General features: G+C 57.6%; 7 protein-coding genes across 7 annotated transcripts; 3 read left to right on the top strand and 4 right to left on the bottom strand.

The window, feature by feature from the left end:
• Positions 1 to 1,162: 1,162 nt before the first annotated feature.
• Positions 1,163 to 2,344, bottom strand: P884DRAFT_299172 (CobW/HypB/UreG, nucleotide-binding domain-containing protein; the record flags this gene model as incomplete). Its single annotated transcript, XM_069444672.1, has 1 exon — positions 1,163 to 2,344. One exon carries the CDS (start codon positions 2,342 to 2,344, stop codon positions 1,163 to 1,165), a length of 1,182 nt encoding a protein of 393 aa, XP_069298085.1.
• Positions 2,345 to 3,211: 867 nt separating this feature from the next.
• Positions 3,212 to 3,600, top strand: P884DRAFT_269181 (uncharacterized protein; the record flags this gene model as incomplete). Its single annotated transcript, XM_069442255.1, has 2 exons — positions 3,212 to 3,344; positions 3,407 to 3,600. The coding sequence occupies 2 exons, from the start codon at positions 3,212 to 3,214 to the stop codon at positions 3,598 to 3,600; spliced, it is 327 nt and encodes a 108-aa protein (XP_069298084.1).
• A 33-nt stretch (positions 3,601 to 3,633) lies between these two features.
• P884DRAFT_291592 (uncharacterized protein) lies at positions 3,634 to 5,314 on the top strand. Its single transcript, XM_069444109.1, has 4 exons — positions 3,634 to 4,083; positions 4,174 to 4,264; positions 4,385 to 4,799; positions 4,918 to 5,314. Exons 1-4 carry the CDS (start codon positions 4,053 to 4,055, stop codon positions 5,050 to 5,052), a joined length of 672 nt encoding a protein of 223 aa, XP_069298083.1. The 5' UTR covers positions 3,634 to 4,052; the 3' UTR covers positions 5,053 to 5,314.
• A 562-nt stretch (positions 5,315 to 5,876) lies between these two features.
• P884DRAFT_269179 (uncharacterized protein) lies at positions 5,877 to 7,156 on the bottom strand (the record flags this gene model as incomplete). The annotated part of the gene is made up of 3 exons (XM_069442254.1): positions 5,877 to 6,157; positions 6,400 to 6,612; positions 6,643 to 7,156. The coding sequence occupies 3 exons, from the start codon at positions 7,154 to 7,156 to the stop codon at positions 5,877 to 5,879; spliced, it is 1,008 nt and encodes a 335-aa protein (XP_069298082.1).
• Positions 7,157 to 9,699: 2,543 nt separating this feature from the next.
• P884DRAFT_291590 (uncharacterized protein) lies at positions 9,700 to 11,256 on the bottom strand (the record flags this gene model as incomplete). Its single annotated transcript, XM_069444108.1, has 6 exons — positions 10,912 to 11,256; positions 10,664 to 10,756; positions 10,329 to 10,623; positions 10,120 to 10,211; positions 9,948 to 10,049; positions 9,700 to 9,765 (listed from the first exon to the last, which is right to left on the bottom strand). The coding sequence occupies exons 1-6, from the start codon at positions 11,041 to 11,043 to the stop codon at positions 9,700 to 9,702; spliced, it is 780 nt and encodes a 259-aa protein (XP_069298081.1). The 5' UTR covers positions 11,044 to 11,256.
• Positions 11,257 to 11,956: 700 nt separating this feature from the next.
• Positions 11,957 to 15,024, top strand: P884DRAFT_284511 (uncharacterized protein). The gene is made up of 2 exons (XM_069443717.1): positions 11,957 to 12,714; positions 12,771 to 15,024. Exons 1-2 carry the CDS (start codon positions 12,141 to 12,143, stop codon positions 14,966 to 14,968), a joined length of 2,772 nt encoding a protein of 923 aa, XP_069298080.1. The 5' UTR covers positions 11,957 to 12,140; the 3' UTR covers positions 14,969 to 15,024.
• Positions 15,025 to 15,605: 581 nt separating this feature from the next.
• On the bottom strand, positions 15,606 to 17,194 carry P884DRAFT_199032 (mitochondrial 37S ribosomal protein mS47; the record flags this gene model as incomplete). Its single annotated transcript, XM_069438208.1, has 2 exons — positions 15,606 to 16,985; positions 17,144 to 17,194. 2 exons carry the CDS (start codon positions 17,192 to 17,194, stop codon positions 15,606 to 15,608), a joined length of 1,431 nt encoding a protein of 476 aa, XP_069298079.1.
• Positions 17,195 to 17,557: the final 363 nt, after the last annotated feature.

Below are 17,557 nucleotides of genomic sequence, written 5' to 3'. Positions count from 1 at the left end.
GACTCAGTCCCCATCCCCACCCAGCACCAGTCGCATGATCCGGCCATCATCCCTGGGAGACAACGAGGCGGATGAGATCAAGCCTCCCTCGTCCACGCCCAAGCGGTTCGTGGATTTGGAGAAGCCCCTCCCATCACCTCTAACGCCACCTTCGCGCCCAGAAAGACGAGGGAATCCGGCATCACCTCCCTCAGCCCGGCAACAGCCCACCGCACTCTCCTCCTCCATTGCAGAGCGCCACCAACAGCTCTACAAGCAACGCCATTACCAACCCCATATAGCCTCACAAATGCGGACTCCTCTTCCCTCGCCATCCTCTACCGCAATATGTGCATCCTTCCCTCCCCCGGTCTCACTATCGAGCATCAGCAGCACCGCCAGTAGCAACAACGGCAGTAATAACAACAACCACACTTCCACCACCACCACCACCACCCACCCGCAAGCTACAAAACAGAAAGGGCCGTCTCCCGCGCCATCGCCATCGCCGCCTAATAGAGGCAGCACAGCGGCGTCCATGTCCCTCAGGGCGCCCCGACGCCAACAACAAAAGGATGGCCGACAAGATCATCATCAACCACAGGAGGCTGCAGCCCCCCGACAGATCTTGTCAAGAATGGAAAGAAGAAGAGGAACCCATGTGTCTGGCAATCTGAAAGGTCTCGATCTTCCGAAAAGGAAGGAGCCGGGAAAGCACGCGAGACCTGAGACGAAGGAGTGCGATGATGGCGGGGCAGAGAACGCGGAACTGATCATGGAGATTGTCAAAATCTATCAGGAAGAGGAGGAGGAGGAGGAGAGGAAGAGGAGGGCAGACATCTGGATGGGAAAGGGGGGAAACGGCGGGATCGGGGGTGGATCTGAGCTTGCTTGCTGCGATGAGACACCTTCCCGTTCCTTCCATTCTGTTTAGTTTTTAGTTTCTCTGGGTGAGCAGGGAGATGAAAAGCCGAATGGGTCCACCAATACGTGCCATGTAATATATATATATATATATATAAGTGGAGTCCTAGATTGGGTGCCAATCATAAGTGATGAGAGCGGTGTATCGTCTGGTATATATGTATAACCTGTGCGACCTTGCTGGCTTGGGATAGATTCTTCTTCATAACCTTCTCATAAACTCTAATCGTCGACGTCTATGACCCCCGTATAGTCTGTTTTAGCTGACCTTCGTGACCGTCAACACACCCTTGTCTGTGCCGTCTAGTTCTAACAGCCCGCCCGCCTCGAGCTTCTTCTTCCACTTGGTGCTCGAGTACCTCGCCAAGATCATGGTCATCCTCAAGACGGCGTTGCTGCTTGACGCATGTTCGGCTACGCCATCCGCCACCGGGGTGAAAGTCCACCTGCCAAAGGCCCAGTTTAGTATGTACCTGTTGGTGGTAGAAGGTGTCGATGCCGACACCGACACGCTCTCCTCCGAGTTCTTGACCGTACCCGAAGTCGACAACACGGCCTTGATGCGGTACACCTCGTCCTTGGGCGAGCTTTTCAGGAAGTCCATCAGCTTCTCCGCGTCCACGGCCGCCCCTTGCTCCTCGCCGCCGCCCTTCAGCTCGATTGACAGCACCTCCACCTCGGACTGGTGATGCTCCTTCTCATGGTCATGCTTATCATGCCCAGTCCCATCCACATCCGCCGTATGGTTCTTGTCGTTGACCTCGTCGTCTGCCAACCCCCTGGCGAGTCCGCCGTCTATCCCGAACACGACCCCGGCGTCGACCCAGCCCTTGTCGCTCTTGACCCAGGCGACGTCCACCTCGAGGTCGCCGAGGCGGTCGAGGACCTCGTCGAACCGCCTCTCCCCGCAGCCCTCCCACTTGTTGAACACGACCAGGTCCGTGTACCGCGCCTGCAGCCGCGCCGTGTAGCTCGTGTCCTCGTAGCCCTTCCAGTTCTCGACGTCGATGACGCTGACCACGCCGTCCAGGACGTACTCGCCGCCCGTCTCCCGCGCCAGCCGGTTGACCTCGAGCGCGAGGGTGGCGGGGAAGGCGCTGCCGCTGGTCTCAATGACGACGCGGTCCGGGGAGGCGGCGGCGGCGGCGGCGCCCGTGCGCAGCTCGGCCAGCGCCGGGCCCAGCTGCCCGACCAGGTTGCAGCAGATACAGCCGTTGAGCAGCTCGGTCACGCCGGCGATGGCCGAGGACGAGGCCAGCTGCGAGTCGATCGCCACGTCGCCGAACTCGTTCTTGAGCAGGGCAAGTTTGTAGTTTGGATTGAGGGCGCGCAGCTGCGGGATGAGATTGAGGATCAGCGTCGTCTTGCCCGCGCCGAGGAAGCCGGTCACGATGGTGATGGGGATCGGTCTTCGAGCGGTTGGCGGATCGGATTGGGTCATGCTGGGCGGTTTTTTTTTTTTTTTTTTTTTTTTTTTTTTTTTTTTTTTTTTTGGGTTTCTCTCCCCTTCTTATTCTTTCTTTCTTATGTCCCCAACTCTACGGTGTCGAGTGAATATGCCTGTGGTTAGAGGGTTGTTCTTTGATTTCTGCTATAGGTTAGGTCTTGAAACTGGACGAAGGGAAAACGCTCAGATTGACTACGAACCGCGGGGCGTCGTTCGTGGGGTGTTTTGGAGGGGCAATAATAGCCTTGGCAGGGGAGTCGAGAAAGAGTTGGGGCTCTGGAAAAGTACAAAATCCCCGAGTGGTCCACCGTGCATGACTGGGACCGACGGGTCAAAGCAACTCGCTGTAGCCCGCAGAGAGCAGAGCGGGCCTAGTGGTTATAGTGGTTACCCGAACATTCTTTCTCAAACTTTTACCTTGCCAAGTTCCCCGCGTCTAAATTCACGAGCCCAGGGCGACCTGCTGAGGAGGTACCGGACATCGGTCTTCAAAGGAAGTGAGATGACAGAAGAGAGACTGCCCGGGTGCGCAGCGGGCGGTATGTCTCAATGGCAGGAGTCTCTAATTGATGATAACTCGGTGCGATCCAAACCGAGCAGTTGGATGGCATGTCTTGGAATCGGAGCCCGGCTTTGCAATTGGAAAGCAGTAATCCGTAGTGTAAACGAAGAAAGTGTGATGCGAACTCGAATGCCACAGGGGCACCCTCTGTAACTCTTGGGTGACGTCATGGCGACTCGGGGTTCCCTTAAAGCATCCCCCAGAAGATCCGAGTCGGTCATTCACCACCAAGCTTGATTGTATTGTACGTACAGGCAGTATTCCCTACTCCGTCATTATATTGCGGTTGAATCTGCGCTATGCCCGAGCCAGTCCTGGAAAAGAAAGGGAACGATTCTGGTGGCCTCGACTACAAGGCCAAGCTGGACGAGGCTGCGGATCGAGTGAAGAAACAACCTCAGGAAGAACAGAGTCCGGGCATCGTAGCTAAGGGTATCGAATCCGACGTCACCTTGATGGCTCCTTCTGAGCTTACGCTAATGAATCGGCAACAGTGTCCCAATACGTCCCGGCACTGGGGGCAATGCTCAGGGGCCAGCAGAAGGATCCCGGTGGTGAGCCATCAACAGCAGAGACCGCACCGGGACCGCCGAAACGGCCCGAACATGACACGCAGATCGAGGAGTTTCTGAAGGACCAGCATGGTAGCAAGAAGATAATTGGGTTGGACGAGCAAACACAGGCATGACGCAGGCGTAGAACGAGACCGATAATAAAGCAAGGCAATTGTTAATACCCAAAATGAGAACGTGAGCCCCCCTTGGGATGCCCGTCGAATTGAGGGAATGACAGTGGCTGATACTGAGAGCAATCGGGCACGGAGTGGCCGCAAGCGTGGTGCAACCCGTCCTAGAACATCTCCATGACCCGCCGGATTGGAAAGGCAGCCAACAGCACAGCACGGAGAATGAGAGCAGTCAGGCCTGAGAACTACAGTGAAGACGAACGACAAGCCAGAACCTGTCTCGCCAGGTCCGGATCAGAAACCGAGACGGAAGAACACGGGGGACAATCTTTCAAGCAAACGCGCTGGAGGAGCGGGCGTTCACCCCAAACCCGCGACGAATCGCGCAGAAATGTCTCCAATCTTTCAGCATTTCGCACCCACATGGTTACAGGGTGAGAAACTTCCTATCAAGGATGTCCATCTCCGAAGTTGACCTCAAGAGAGGTCAGGCAACCTGACACCGTGGGATACTAGTGGCGGTCGTGGCAACTTCGTGAATACTTTTTGATCTGAGGAAGGAAAAGAAAAGAAAAGATCAAGAAAATTTCGGCGAAGCCGCAGAATTATACCTGGCCGGGCGGACCGATGGTGGGGCTACCAATCAGCCGAGATCCTTTATCGATAAGTACGTAGTACTCCGTAGACTTCCATCGTATTATGTAATCATCACCTTCGAGCGCCTCGCGCCTTGACTGCGTACCATCGTATCCAGCCGCTTTCAGAGCCGCTTCTTACCCTTCCCCAGACCTTTCGCCAACGACAAGCGATCGGCCAACGAACAAGCTGGCTGCCCCGCTCGGATCATGCCTTCCAACGAGTACACCACGGTAGGCCGCGGGCCGCTCAAGCTCAAAGGCGGCGCGGGCGTGACGAAGAAGAAGAAGAAGAAGGACAAGGGCAAGACGACCGACCTCGAGAAGAACCTCTCCACGGGCGGCGGGGACGGCAGCAGGGACAGCAGCGAGAGGGCCCTAGTGCCGACAGAAAAGGAAGGGACCCCGGGGACGGGGGCGGACAAGGGAGGAGGAGGAGGAGAAGGGACGCCGCCGGAGGCTCGGGGCGGCGAGCTGCAGAAAGAGGACGGGCCGCCGGCGTCGGCGGTGGAGGACGATTACAAGACGGAGGCGGAGCGGAGGTTCGCCGAAATTAAGCGGAAGAGGGTACGTTTTTTTTCCCCTTTCTCTCTTGTCGCTCTCCCTTCTTCTCCGCAACCTGTCAAGAGCGGACCGGGGAAGAACCAATAAAAAGGGCAATGAGAAAGCTGACAGGGACACACAGTTAAAAGAGCTCGCGGAGTCGAAGCGCATCCGACCCGAGCTGCTCAAGACGCACAAGCAGCGCGTCGAGGAGCTGAACGCGCACCTTGCGCGACTGAGCGAGCACCACGACATGCCCAAGATTGGGCCAGGCTAATAAGATACTACGACTCATGGTGCGGTACTGTTGCTAATCGAAGGTGCTTTGGCGATGTCATTCGGGATCGGGAGGAAAGGAGAAGCCAACCTTCCGGAAAAAAAAAAAATCAAAACTCCGTGGAGGGAAGCCAATGGAAAGGGAGTGATGTTTGCATCATTCCCTCCAACAACAACCCGGCGAGTTGCTGGATGCAGGTAACGGCTAACCCAACCAACCAAGAGCGTGTGTTTTATTGTGTATATATGTTACTTTGACCGATACCCAATTTAAACTGATGCAACCAAGAACGCTGCAGTCAAGGCATTCGTTGAATTCAGTCGATTAATTAACCGCTGATTGAACCGACCAAATGCGTGTGGCATTACCCTTTTATCTACTACCTATATATCCTCGCGTGTGCGTTGCCGGCCAAGTGACCATCCGACATTCTATCCTAATTTTGCCTTTATCCCCCCCGAATGATGAAACGAACGTGATACCAGTCGTGGCCAACGTCCCAAGCCCGATGCCGCTATTACATGTTGTACATTGTGCCGTACTCCGCGGCGTGATGCATGCATTAAAAAGAGAGTGACGCCAAATCTCGAATGACTCTGTAACGAATGCCGAAAGATGCGATGTGATTAAAGAGGGGGAAAAAAGCAAACAATCATCCCGAACCTCTCGTGCAATGCAGATTGTCCCCCTCCACCAAAGGAACAGACAGCAATACGGAATAAAACGCATGAGGTGATGAGGCTCGATCTCTCCATGTCCGAATGAGAGACCTCTCGGGCCCACCTCTTCCCGTCTCGTCATGCTAGAGCTGGTAGTTGGCTGGTTTACATCGCCACCAACAGCATGGCGACGCCCGCCATGCCTGCCGCCAGAATCGAGCCGACGCCGAGACAGCGCACGGCCGAGTTCTGAAGGGACGGTGACACGCCAGTCGAGGAAGGCGCTGGCGTCTCGGTGCCCTCGGCGGGCACAAAGTTGGTCCGAGTAACGACGACGACCACGCCGTCGGGTGACGTCGAGGTAAACGTCTCGGTGGTCGCCCGGGAGCTCGGCGGCGGCCGGGTTGTCGTCGAAGGCGGTTTGGTAGTAGTCGTCAGGGTTGTCTCTGTTTTGGTTCGGTTAGTTAGAGACTCTGAACGATCGCATTGGTAGATGATGTTGGAGGTAAAAAAGAGCTGAAGTAGGGCCAGGGACCCCAAAAAAAACCCGAAAACAAACATGACCAGGCCCACCTACCTCCGGGAAGCGAGGAGGACGGGAGCGTTTGAGGTGAAGACGTGGACGACGATGTCCCGGGCCCAGTAGAAGTCGAAGAAGAAGTGGGTTTACTTAGACTGGAAGACGTACCAGACGGTGAAGAGGAAGAGGGAGAGGAAGTGGAAGGAGTGGATGTTGGGGTGGAGTCCTCGGTGCTGCTGGTAGCAGGGGGCGGCGCTTCGCTACTGCTGGTTGGTGGCGGAGGGGTCGTTGAGCTGCTGCTGGGAGGAACAGGAGACTCCGTTTGGGAAGTCGTCGTGGTCGTGGTCTTGGTTTCGGTCGGGGGTTCAGAAGAAGAAGTTTCTGTTTCTTCAGGGGGTTCAGACGTCTCACTCTCCGGTGAAGTGTCCGAGGTTGACGACTCTGGCGGGGTTGTGCTGGAGCTCGTGTCGGTCGCATTGCTGTCGTCGCGCTTTCTCACTTCGAAGATGGTATTGGTAGTAGTGGTCTTCACCGGATCGGCTCGGTGAGCCGCCGCCGCAGCCCTGTGTTCCGATTCGAACGCGCCATCGCGGAGTTTATCAGGCAGGAATCGGTCAAGAAGACCATGAAGCGATTCTGGCGATGCCTCCTTTAGCTTGGCCGGAAAGGAAGCCGACTTCGACGTCTGCTGGTCCGTCGCCCTCTTGTGGCATGGCGTCCATGAGCTCGCCGAGGCGACCCCGTTGAGCACCAGGAGGGAGACGAGCAAGACGGCGATGGTTCTCCGAGCGTATGTCATCTTGCTGACCGGAGTTGGGCTCGGTCGATTATCGACTGTGGTGTTCCCTTCAACGGTCTTCTCCCGGGCGTCAACGGGAAGAAGGGTCTCGGGGGAAGGCGATTGCCGGCCTTTGAGGAAGTCCATGACGGAAGAGCCGGGCCAAAACTGGAAAAGGTGGATGATGTATTAATCTCCCGGTAGCCTGAAAGACGTTGCCGCCTTGATATGCGGGAGCAAAAGTCGCCGCCGATTTCACCCTCTTTGAGTGGTCCCGCTGTGTTATGGTCAGTGGATTAGAGTTACAGCGGCTGGACAGTCGTGGATTAAGAAAGAATTTAAGAAAACAGGCTAAGGAGCCGGATGCCGGGTGTCCACACAGGGTCCAACGAGTGGTGCAATGAGGTACGTTCTGGAAGCAGCGAAGCACACGGTGGACACAAAGACACGCAAACGAGAAAATAGTTAGTCTTACCAGACGATGCCGCCGCACTTCTCGCGTCCACCACGTGCCTTTGAGAGATCGACCTCGAGATAGTTAACTATTCTGAACAAAAACCTACAGTCAGAAGTCGGGATGTGTATAGTGTATGTGCACGGTGGTAGGCCACCCGTCGTAGAAACTCTGCTTTTTGCTTTCGAGCTTCGGGGGCTTGGCCGAAACGAGGTCTCCCGTTGCCATGGGAGGAGCACCGCCGGAAGATAAAGCTGCCGTCCTTGACGTCCTCGTGTCGTGTACGGTGACAGGGTCCCTTGTTGAGGCGCTGCGATCCCGGTCCGCGGGCGGGACAGTTGCAGATCGTCTCAGCTGAGATGACGCTGCAGAGGCAGGGGTTTCGCGAGCAACATGGCTGCCAAGCCCGGCGGCGGCGACGCTAACAGTGCACTGGGCCGGATCCCCGGCGGCGATGCAGTCAGTTAGTTACACATTGGCTGGTTGGCACGAACTGCCGTCGAAACATGGGGCTGCGTGAGAACGAGTCAATAGAATTATGGCTCCGCCCAGTAGTTCTCCCTGTCGAGCGCCAGTGTCGTCCACGTGCAATCATTCTTCTGACATGCAAAAGATGCCCGGCACTCTCCCGATTCAGAGCCGTCGGAGCACAGATTCTAGAGGCAGCAGCGATTGGAGTCTGGATCCTGCACAGCCGCCGGCCATTGCCTTTTTCAATGTCTCGCTAGTACTTTGGGCAGCGTGGTGTGTGGGGGCATGCCAGGCAGGGGCCCCACCGAGCCGACAGAACGCAACGGGTTGAGCGGCCTTGGCGCCACCTCGAATCGCATAGAAGGCTCAATCGAGAATAGCAGCAGCTACCGTATCCGTAAACCTGCCACATTCCAAACGCCCAATGGGTTAACTATCAAACACCGATTACCACAAGCGTGGGTTGCTGCCAAGAATCGCCCAATGGGGCGTTTTTTTTTTTTTTTTTTGGTTCGTTATATGGCTGGGCTCTCTTTCAAACGGTGGCCCACGATCAGAGTGCTCTTGCGATCGGTGGAGCGCTCGTATTTGCAGATGTCATGGGAGTTGGGAAGATCCCTCGCAGCGGCTTCGTGATCGGAATGTTCGCTTACCGGGGCCACGATCCCAACACGAGTTGCCCGCGCTAGTACACCTCCTCCAGGATAACAAATCCTAGCGCGGTACATGCCCCACAACTAACTAAAAAAAGTGAAACAGCCAAGAAGTCAAGGTACAGCCAAGCCTATACAATTCTCTATAGTATAGAAGTATCAATACCCAGTTTCCCGTCCTTCGTTTTCGTGACCTTCGCTAGCCGTCGGGGCATTGAGTGGGCCAACTGTTGAAGAAACTCAGGGGGCACCGCATCCCACGCCTCCTGAACAGCTAGTCAAAGCTGCGCAAGGCTTAGAGACTGGAGGTTATAGTGCCGTTCGAGCCAATCCTTCATCCAGTGCCATACATTCTCAATAGGGCTCAAATCTGGGCTTCGAGCCGGCCATTGAAGGACCTCGATTCCTAGTGCTGACGAATACTGGCTCGAATACTGGCTCGAATACTGGCTCGAATACTGGCTCGAATACTGGCTTGAATGCGATTAAATTTGACTACATTAAACTGGCTGTATTGTATAGAAACGTGTCTTTATGGGTGGAGGGCATATGCGCAAAGTCTCTACTATTTTGGCTACTGGGGTGGGAATTCTGCTCAGAAGTACTTTCCATATAAAAATACTAGTAGAGTTACCTAGTGTGACAATTATGTAAGTGGCTTGCAAAAAGGTTGCAGAAAAGCGGGGCGTGTACCGCGCTAGGATTTGTTATCCTGGAGGAGGTGTAGTGTACTCCGTACTGTGGAGTGTACGGATTACTCCGTACGGCCGCAGCTTTATGCGACGAAGGCCAGCGAGCACGTCCATGGCTCGTGCGCACCGTCTGAGCCTCAGACATTCTGCGATCAACATTGACACTTGCTCAACCCGATCTCCTGCGTTTCTGTCCAGGTGTTGTGCAACAAGGCGCGTTTGCGGTGATCAGGCCGCGTCATGGTTCGGCAGGACAAAAGCCCGGCGACAAGTGGCTCACTTCGCAACCAGCGGCTGTAGCTATTCGCGGAGCACATTTGTCTCGGTTTGAAACGGGCTTTCGTTTGATTGGGGACGAGGTTGAATACAGAGTAGGAACGAGAAACGGTGAGACGAAGTAGTAAGTCTTACTCTAGTTATCTATGCTTCGTTCCCAAAGGCCGAGAGGTTCTTCAGAGTTCCGAAGGTGGGCGACCGTAGCTCTTGCTCAAAGTCAAGGTGCAGGTACATAACGTTACCGCAGTACAGTGCCAACTCTCCTGGACAATAACCAGAAGGCTTAGCTAGGTACTATTTCGGGATGCGCCACGGCCTGTCCGCTTCAGGCATGACCGGCGTCAATGTGAAATAGAAGCTCGTGAAGGAGGCCTTGTCGACGCGGCACTCACGCGGTACTCCAGAATGGCCCCGTCAGCGATCCCGTTGAACCTTAGATCGAGGTTTATGCCAATCGCCGTGAAGGCCGGCGGCGGCTCCGGCCCTCCCACGAGCTCTACAGGTCTGCCAAAGATCCATTCTTGAGTCCTCGGATCCCAATACGTGGCCGTAAGGCTGCCGTACTTTCTCCAGCTGCACGGCGAGAATCGCCCATCCCGGCGGAGTCGTCCCGTCCTCGTAGTGGATGGGGAATGACGTGGCAGTAATCTGCTGTCCTGGGAACGTCGGGTGTGTTGCTCCCGAGAAGGCCTCTCTATTGGGGTGATGGTCTCATGATTAACAGATCTGGATCCTAACTGGTGTAGACGCCGGACTCTGAACGCAGAACTCACCGTCGAGCACCCAAGTCGAGTCGTTGGCACTGTTCCTGTGCATCATACCCAGCTTGTCTCCCGCGTCAAAGAAGAGGAGCATCCTCATCTCGCCAGAGGTTGCGAGAGAGGCCGTGGTCGCCAGCCCCGACCCGGCCCGTCCTGTGACTGAGAAGTCCGTGTCCAACGTTTTATCGACCCAGAGCTGAAGCTTCCCACCCGGCTCGCCCTCGACGAATACTTGCACCTTGTTCTGACCCTCTTCGCTGTCTTGGCGCCTCACCCAGCAGTAGAACCAGTAACCCGCCAGGCTAGACTGCGGGGACGCAGGAATCGACAACTCGCCCGGGCCATACAGCGCCGAGTGTTTCCAGGCCATATAGTCTCCGTCGCCCCGTGTGCACCGCGCAAACCGTATTGTTTTCATCGATGAAAAACCACAACGGCATCTATACAAACACCCTAGTTGTTAGCTAACGTTGTCAATCATGGCTCGCTTTTACCGTCAATGGCCGTCAACGGCGGCAGAAACGCGGGTTGCCGGCGGCACGAATCGGAGAATCCCACCAGAGGCGCCAACGGCTCTCTGTATGTAGGTACCTACGGAGTTATCCCAAGTGAGGCAGGCCAGAGGCGTGCCCAGCTTGGGGAAAATCGGGCTCTGTGAAGTCAGCATGCGGTCCGAGATGTTGACTGGCTTCCACGTCGCATTGGCGCTGTGCCAGTTCGCGAACATGAGGGAGCCGGCGGGGTCTTGATAGACCACGTAGGTCGCGAGTCCTGTCTCGTTGACCCATTTCGTGGTGGCGAGCCGGGACTTGTCGAGAATCGATGACGCCGGAGCGGGGGTCGAGGAACTGGATCCAGAGGGGGAGCTGTGGCCGAGGGACCATCGCCCGACTCGGAATCCGGAGCTTTCGCATCGGGCTCATCGGAGTTGCCGCGATTTCACTGGACCACCAGGCCTGCGGCTAGCCCTGCGATGGCACCGATGAGGAGGACGGCTGCCGCAAAGAGGACGCAGTAGAATGTTCGACGACGAAGTCCGCATATTGTTGTACTGCTGGTATTGGCAGCCGCTGGTCGGGGAGCCTCGGCAGGAGTAGCTGTGCCGCTCCCGCGCGAGGCGGCGCCCGAGCAAGGCGTTCTTGTTTACAAGAAAGGCGACGGTAGAGGTGGACTCAGGAAGATAAAACGACGACCAACTGCTTGATAGGACGAGGTGATGCTTCACTAGAGGGTTCCCAACTGCTAGGGTATTGAAAGCTCCCGTGCGCTAAGTGGAATAAGTGTACATCCGTAAAGACCAAGGCCTCCGTAGTACCCAATCACGCATCGCTTCTCCTTCCTCTTTTGTTCTTGAGATCAAGGTACGGCCTACACGGTACTTACATAACTGTACAAGTACGGATGTAATCCGTACAATATGAGGCGCTAACTAGTGTAGGTTCGTTCCCCTGGTCGGTATCTTTAGAATTGCGTGCTGCGTCGAATTGTAACCCACCGTTTGTGGCGCAAACGTTCCTAGCCGGGCTTGGCAAGGTTAACGTGGTCTTTGGTGTGTGCGTTCTGGGCTGACCAAGAAGCTGGCACACGCTTTCATGTGATGATCTGAAGCTTGAAACAGCACCGGATCAGCCAAGCGAGCTCATCTTTCCCGAGCACATCCACAATGCGGGATTACGCCACGAAACATCCAATCGATATACTCTGGCGACGATTTTGCATCTGTGATATTTTCTATTGAGACAAAACGGCGAGGATTCCTCCCCGGGAGCTTTCGGCCCATGTCGCGCCAGATCGACGTCGTCCTTATCGAGTCCTTGACCGGCGATGCCTGAGCAATTGCAACCGCCCACAGCCCCAATCGGCCCCGACCGCCCCGACCGCCCCGACCGCGACCATGATACATGGAGACTTCTCTCCCGCTCGCCGCACCCTTATCACAGGCTGAACTCGGAGCTCTTCGACGCGTCCGACCACCCCACGTCCCAACCGATCACTACCGCCCATTATTCAAGCGCCACATCCGCACACCCGTTCCCTGCCTTTGCGCGAGACTCGCCCATCAGCGAGAGCGGCACCGAAGCTGACGACGAGCACTTTCTGAAGGGGCTGCCCGCTCCAAAGACACGGCCGCATAAGGGACTGAGGGGCAGAAGTGAGCAGGCGTCGGCAGGTTCCACGCCATTGCTCTCCCCGGCGGTGCTGGAAGAGGAGGGTCGCGAACTGCATGCGAGTTCACATCATGGAGGTTACGGACGTGTCAAGAGGGGTGCTGCGGAGAGGGCTTGCCGGCGCAAGGAGCTGATTCGAAGGGCCACCGAAGTGCTCCTGGTCGTGGGCCAAGGGGCAATGGTTGCTTCCAGCACCAAGGTCTGGCCCTTTCTCCGCCTGTACCAGAGAGGTAGGTAAATGTCTGCTGCTTTGAAGTACACGGCTTCAAGCTAATGGTTACCGTAGAATTCATAGCCGTAGGCGGGCTGTTCTGCGGCCTGGCTGTGGCCTACCCCTTGAGACTGGTTGCTTGGGCGTATCGCCAGGGGAAGAAGCCTCGGAGCCCTGTCCCACTACGCATTCCCGCGACATTCGACCCCTCACCCGTCATCTACCCCCCATTGGTGCCTGTCATCGTGTCGCTACTCATCGCCGAGAACGTCAATGGCGCTGTGCTACCGAGTTTGGTTCTCAGCATATGTACACTGCCGCGCCCGCTTGTCCCTGGTGCGCGAGACGCCGAGTACTACAGCGGCGGCCACTGGCTGCTATCATGTCTCCCCTTCACGTTGGGATTTCTCGCGCCGACAAGGGAAGCGCTCTTGAGTGACGGGATCTCGCGGGAGGTTTTGGTGTTGCTTTATCCCTTGCATCAGACCCTCTGCCTCGTCTTACACCAACTCACAACCACCAGTCTCCTGGTCTCCGAGCTCCAGTTGCTTTCAGCCGCTCTCATCAGCCTCCTTCTTCTGGCTAGATCTCCCCAAGCTGTCATACTGAAAGCACTACTCTGGGGAGGCGGCCTCGGCCTTGCTGTTTCCTGTGGCCAGGTGATCCAATGGGGAATCTCTCTGGCTCGTGTGCCGAAGTGGCGTTTCAAGCAAGACAGGTCTCCCGCCTGGAATAAGTCCCTATGTCGATTTCTATGGGACATTTTGCCTCTCCAGCGCGCTCGCTCTGGCTCGGCGGCCCACCGCGATGGCGCCCTGTCAGACACGGACCGCTCGGTGGAGGAGTATCTTGATGGCCAAGCCTCTCCGCCTCTGAAAAAAACCACACGGTCGGATAGCGTGAGCGACGTCGAGCTCACGACGGGCGGTTTCACGAGCTGGACCACTGTTCATCCTAATAATACCACAGAACCATCACAGCAGAGCCCGTCTCGAAGACACACCGTTCCCGCAACGGGCAAGCCGATCGCTCGGGCCAAGTCAACTACCCCTTCAGGCCGCCGGAAACGTGCTACCTCGTCCAGCGTCCGCGCCTTCTTCTCCCTCACCCAAGCCCAAGCGACCGCGCGCAAGTGGCTCTACGCCGGCTACCTCTACCTCTGCATCCTCCTCGTCATCCTCGTCGGCATTCGCCTTTACGTGCAGAAGTACGCCCTCTCCGGCCAAGAGCCCCTCGGTTGGGCGCTGGCCTACCTCTTCGGCGACATTCCCCAATTCCGCTTCCAAGTCGTCAACACCGGCCTCGAGCGCTGGATCCCTCTCCCCCCCCTGCTCCATACCGCCGCCGGCGCATCGTGCCGTAAAAACGGCTGGGTCGACCGCACCCGCCTGCTCACCCTCGGCGGCCCCACGACCCGTCTCTTCCTGTCCGCCTACTGGCTCTTCGTCATCCTCACCGGCCTTGCTGTCGTCTTCCGCCTCTCCCCGGTCTGCGAAGTCGACACCCGCCGCAAGGTCTTCCACTTCATGATGGTTGCCATGTTCCTGCCCACGACCTACGTCGACCCGTGCTACGTCGCGCTGGCGCTGGCCCTCATGCTGGCCATCTTCTTGGTACTGGATCTCGTGCGAGCCAGCCAGCTGCCGCCTCTGTCCCGGCCGATCGCCAAGTTCTTGACGCCCTACGTGGACGGGCGGGACCTGCGGGGACCCGTCGTCGTGAGTCACATGTTCCTGTTGATCGGGTGCGCGATCCCGCTCTGGCTGAGCCTGGCGGCGATCCCCCGTTCGGCCGAGGGAGACGGGGCTCCTGCAGGCTGGGAGGTGCCGACCCGGGACGTGGGAATGGTCGCCGGCGTGGTCTGTGTCGGGCTCGGCGATGCGGCGGCGTCCCTCGTGGGCAGGCGCTGGGGGCATCGGAGGTGGCTCTGGGGCGGCGGCAAGAGCCTGGAGGGGAGCGCGGCGTTCGCGCTAGCTGTCTTTGGCGGGCTGATGAGCGCCGCGCTGTGGCTGAGGGTCGGCGGTTGGCCGGTCACGCCGTCCCCCGGTGTCGTCGGGGGGATCCGCGAGTCTGGAACCACCGGCTCGGGACTAGATAGCCTCGTGAGCGTGCTGGACCCGGCCAGGCTGTGGCCGTGGCTGAGGGCGGAGGTACCCAAGACGGCCGTGTGCGCCTCGCTGGCCTCGATGACCGAGGCAGTTCTGACGGGCGGGAACGATAACGTGATTGTGCCGGTGGTGCTCTGGGGTTGCGTCAAGAGTTTGGGGTTATGAAGCATGTCTTGGATAAGTTGAGTTAGATAACGATAGACTAATTAATTAGACGCCCGGCCCCTAGTATCTCCTTACTTGCTTGCGCCTCGTCGGTAACATGTCTTTCTCTCTACAGCTGTTCCATCTCGAGAATCGAGGTCCGATGTCATATTATTCATTCAGTGGATACTAGGGAGCAGCACCCTTCTCATCCGTCTCCTCCTTTTTTTTCCCTCCCAAGCTTGACCCTCATTGTGCCTTTCATTTGTTCGTAACGTCCTGGCCCTTCACCCCGCGACTCAACCTTCCCAAGACCTCATTTCACACTGTCACCACTTCCTCTTATACAGAGAGGGCCGCACGCCGAGTTGACGGAGAAAATAGGTAAATTTCTCTTGTAAACGGAGGAGGTTTCCTCTTTCGACGACCGAGGCTTTGGCTCACAGCGAGTAATAATGGTACGTCGATATAAGAGTGTGTCACGGCCTGACGATCACGAGGACGGGGATTCGACACTGAGAATCAGAAGAGATAAGGAGCACTCGAAAACAGGGCCCTTCGTCGCGAATCGTTACAAGTCTGTATTTCCTCGTATGCCAAGTAAACCAATGCGTAATACACACACCCTGTATATCTATTACACAAACCCAGCCGCATCTTAGTACACCCACTTGGCGACCGCCTTGGGTCCGCCGGTGGTCTTGCGGGCCAGGATCTCCTCGACGACCTCCTTGACGCCCTGCTTGTGGTTCCTCTCCTTGACGAAGGCGTCGACGATCTGGGCGCGCGTCATGGTGCCCAGCATGACCTTCTTCTCGACCTGCTCCTCGGTGGGGACGCCGAACTCGCTGTAGGGGTACTCGTCGTAGTTGGCTTCGGTAAGAAGCTGCAGGTTGGGCTGGTTGCGGGGCATGAGGAAGAAGTCCTCGGTCAGCTTGGCGCTCTCCTCTGGGGGGATGTCCTCGAGCGAGGCGGGCTCCCAGCGGGCGGTCCGCTTGTCGATGAGCAGGGCGGTGACGCCCTCGGTGAAGTCGTGCGAGGCCATGAACTTGGAGGCGATGGCGTGCTCGCGGATGAAGGTGTCGCGGATGCTCCACTTGGCGCCGATGCGCATCTGGCGGAGGGCGACGTGCACGGCGGTCGGAGAGCGCTTGTGCAGGGTCTCGAGGGTCTCCTGGGCCCACTGGCGGGTGGCGCCCTTCTCCTTCTCGAGGGCGCGCAGGATGGCGTCGACGCTGTCGTGGCTGAAGCAGCGGTCGATGGCGCGGCGCAGCTCGCCGCCGAGGAGGATGGGCTCGTCGTGGGGGAGGCCGGTGACGAACTCCTCGATGGTGGCGTTGATGGCGGCCAGGCGGGTCCGCAGGCTGTCAAAGTCGGAGAAGCGCAGCTCGGCCAGGCGGGACTCGAGCTGGGGGAGCGAGGTGGAGTGGAGGTAGTGGGTGGCGACGCCGGCGTAGAAGACGTTGGCGCCCGTCAGGCGGGAGCTGGTCAGGGCGAGGTAGGTGCCGACGTAGCCGGGCATGCGGGGCAGGAAGAAGGAGGCGCCGACGTCGGGGAAGAAGCCGATGGTGGTCTCGGGCATGGCGAAGACGGTGCGCTCGGTGGCGATACGGAAGGGGGCGTGGATGCTGAGGCCGACGCCGCCGCCCATGGTGATGCCGTCCATGAAGGCGATGTAGGGCTTGTTGTAGGTGGCGATCAAGTGGTCGAGCTGGTACTCCTGGGCGAAGTACTCCTTGGACAGCTCCTGGCCCTCGGGGCCGGACTTGTTCCACTTGGCCAGCTGGGCGACGTCGCCGCCGGCGCAGAAGGCCTTGTCGCCAGCGCCCTTCATGACGATGACGTTGGCCATGTCCGACTTGGCCCACTCGAGCAGGCGCGGGGCGATCTTGCGGATCATGGAGCCATTGAGGGCGTTGAGCTTCTTTGGCCGGTTGAGCTCGATCGACCGGAGGCCGTATAGACTGTTGAAGATGACATCCTCGGGCTCGTCACCGTCGCGGGGCTTGAAGAGCTCGTATGCTTGTTGCGTCGACATCTGGGGCCGGACAGCAGCTGGTCAGCAAACAATCCTGATGATGGTAATAATAATAATAATAATGGATGATGCTGATGATGGCGATGCTTGATCGAACAAGCCGGCGATGGCGGGCGTGCGGAAGGGCGAACGAAGGGCGGAGGGGGTTGGGAGCATACCAGCCGTTGTGACGCCGGCTGCTGTGACAACAGCTTGGCTCGGAGAGGCATGGCTCTGGGGGACAGCAGCGGAAGAGAAGAGCGTGCGCTTGGTCGAGTGCAGGCGCAACAGACTCCTCCTGTTGGTGCTGCTGCCGGCACCGCTCGGCTGACGATCGTGCGGGCGAACATTTATGAGGAGTGTGAGTGTGTAGCGATATCCCCCCTCGGGCAGTGGACCATTGAGCTCTAGTGTGCACCGAGGCCCGAGACACTTCTTGCTGCCGCCGCCGCCTTTTCTACAATTGGCGATTTGCAGCTTTTAACTAAACTGGGCCGAAGGTGACCGCGCAAATCGTCGGCTTTCCCGCAGGGGTCCCCAACCGGCAGCGGCTCTTTAGTAGTCTGGCAGCTGCCAACGGCTGGGATGGCCCG

Source organism: Thermothelomyces heterothallicus (assembly GCF_042370625.1).
Source record: "Thermothelomyces heterothallicus CBS 202.75 unplaced genomic scaffold P884_scaffold_9, whole genome shotgun sequence".
Lineage (NCBI taxonomy): Eukaryota > Fungi > Ascomycota > Sordariomycetes > Sordariales > Chaetomiaceae > Thermothelomyces > Thermothelomyces heterothallicus.
This window is presented reverse-complemented; position numbering and strand designations above follow the sequence as displayed.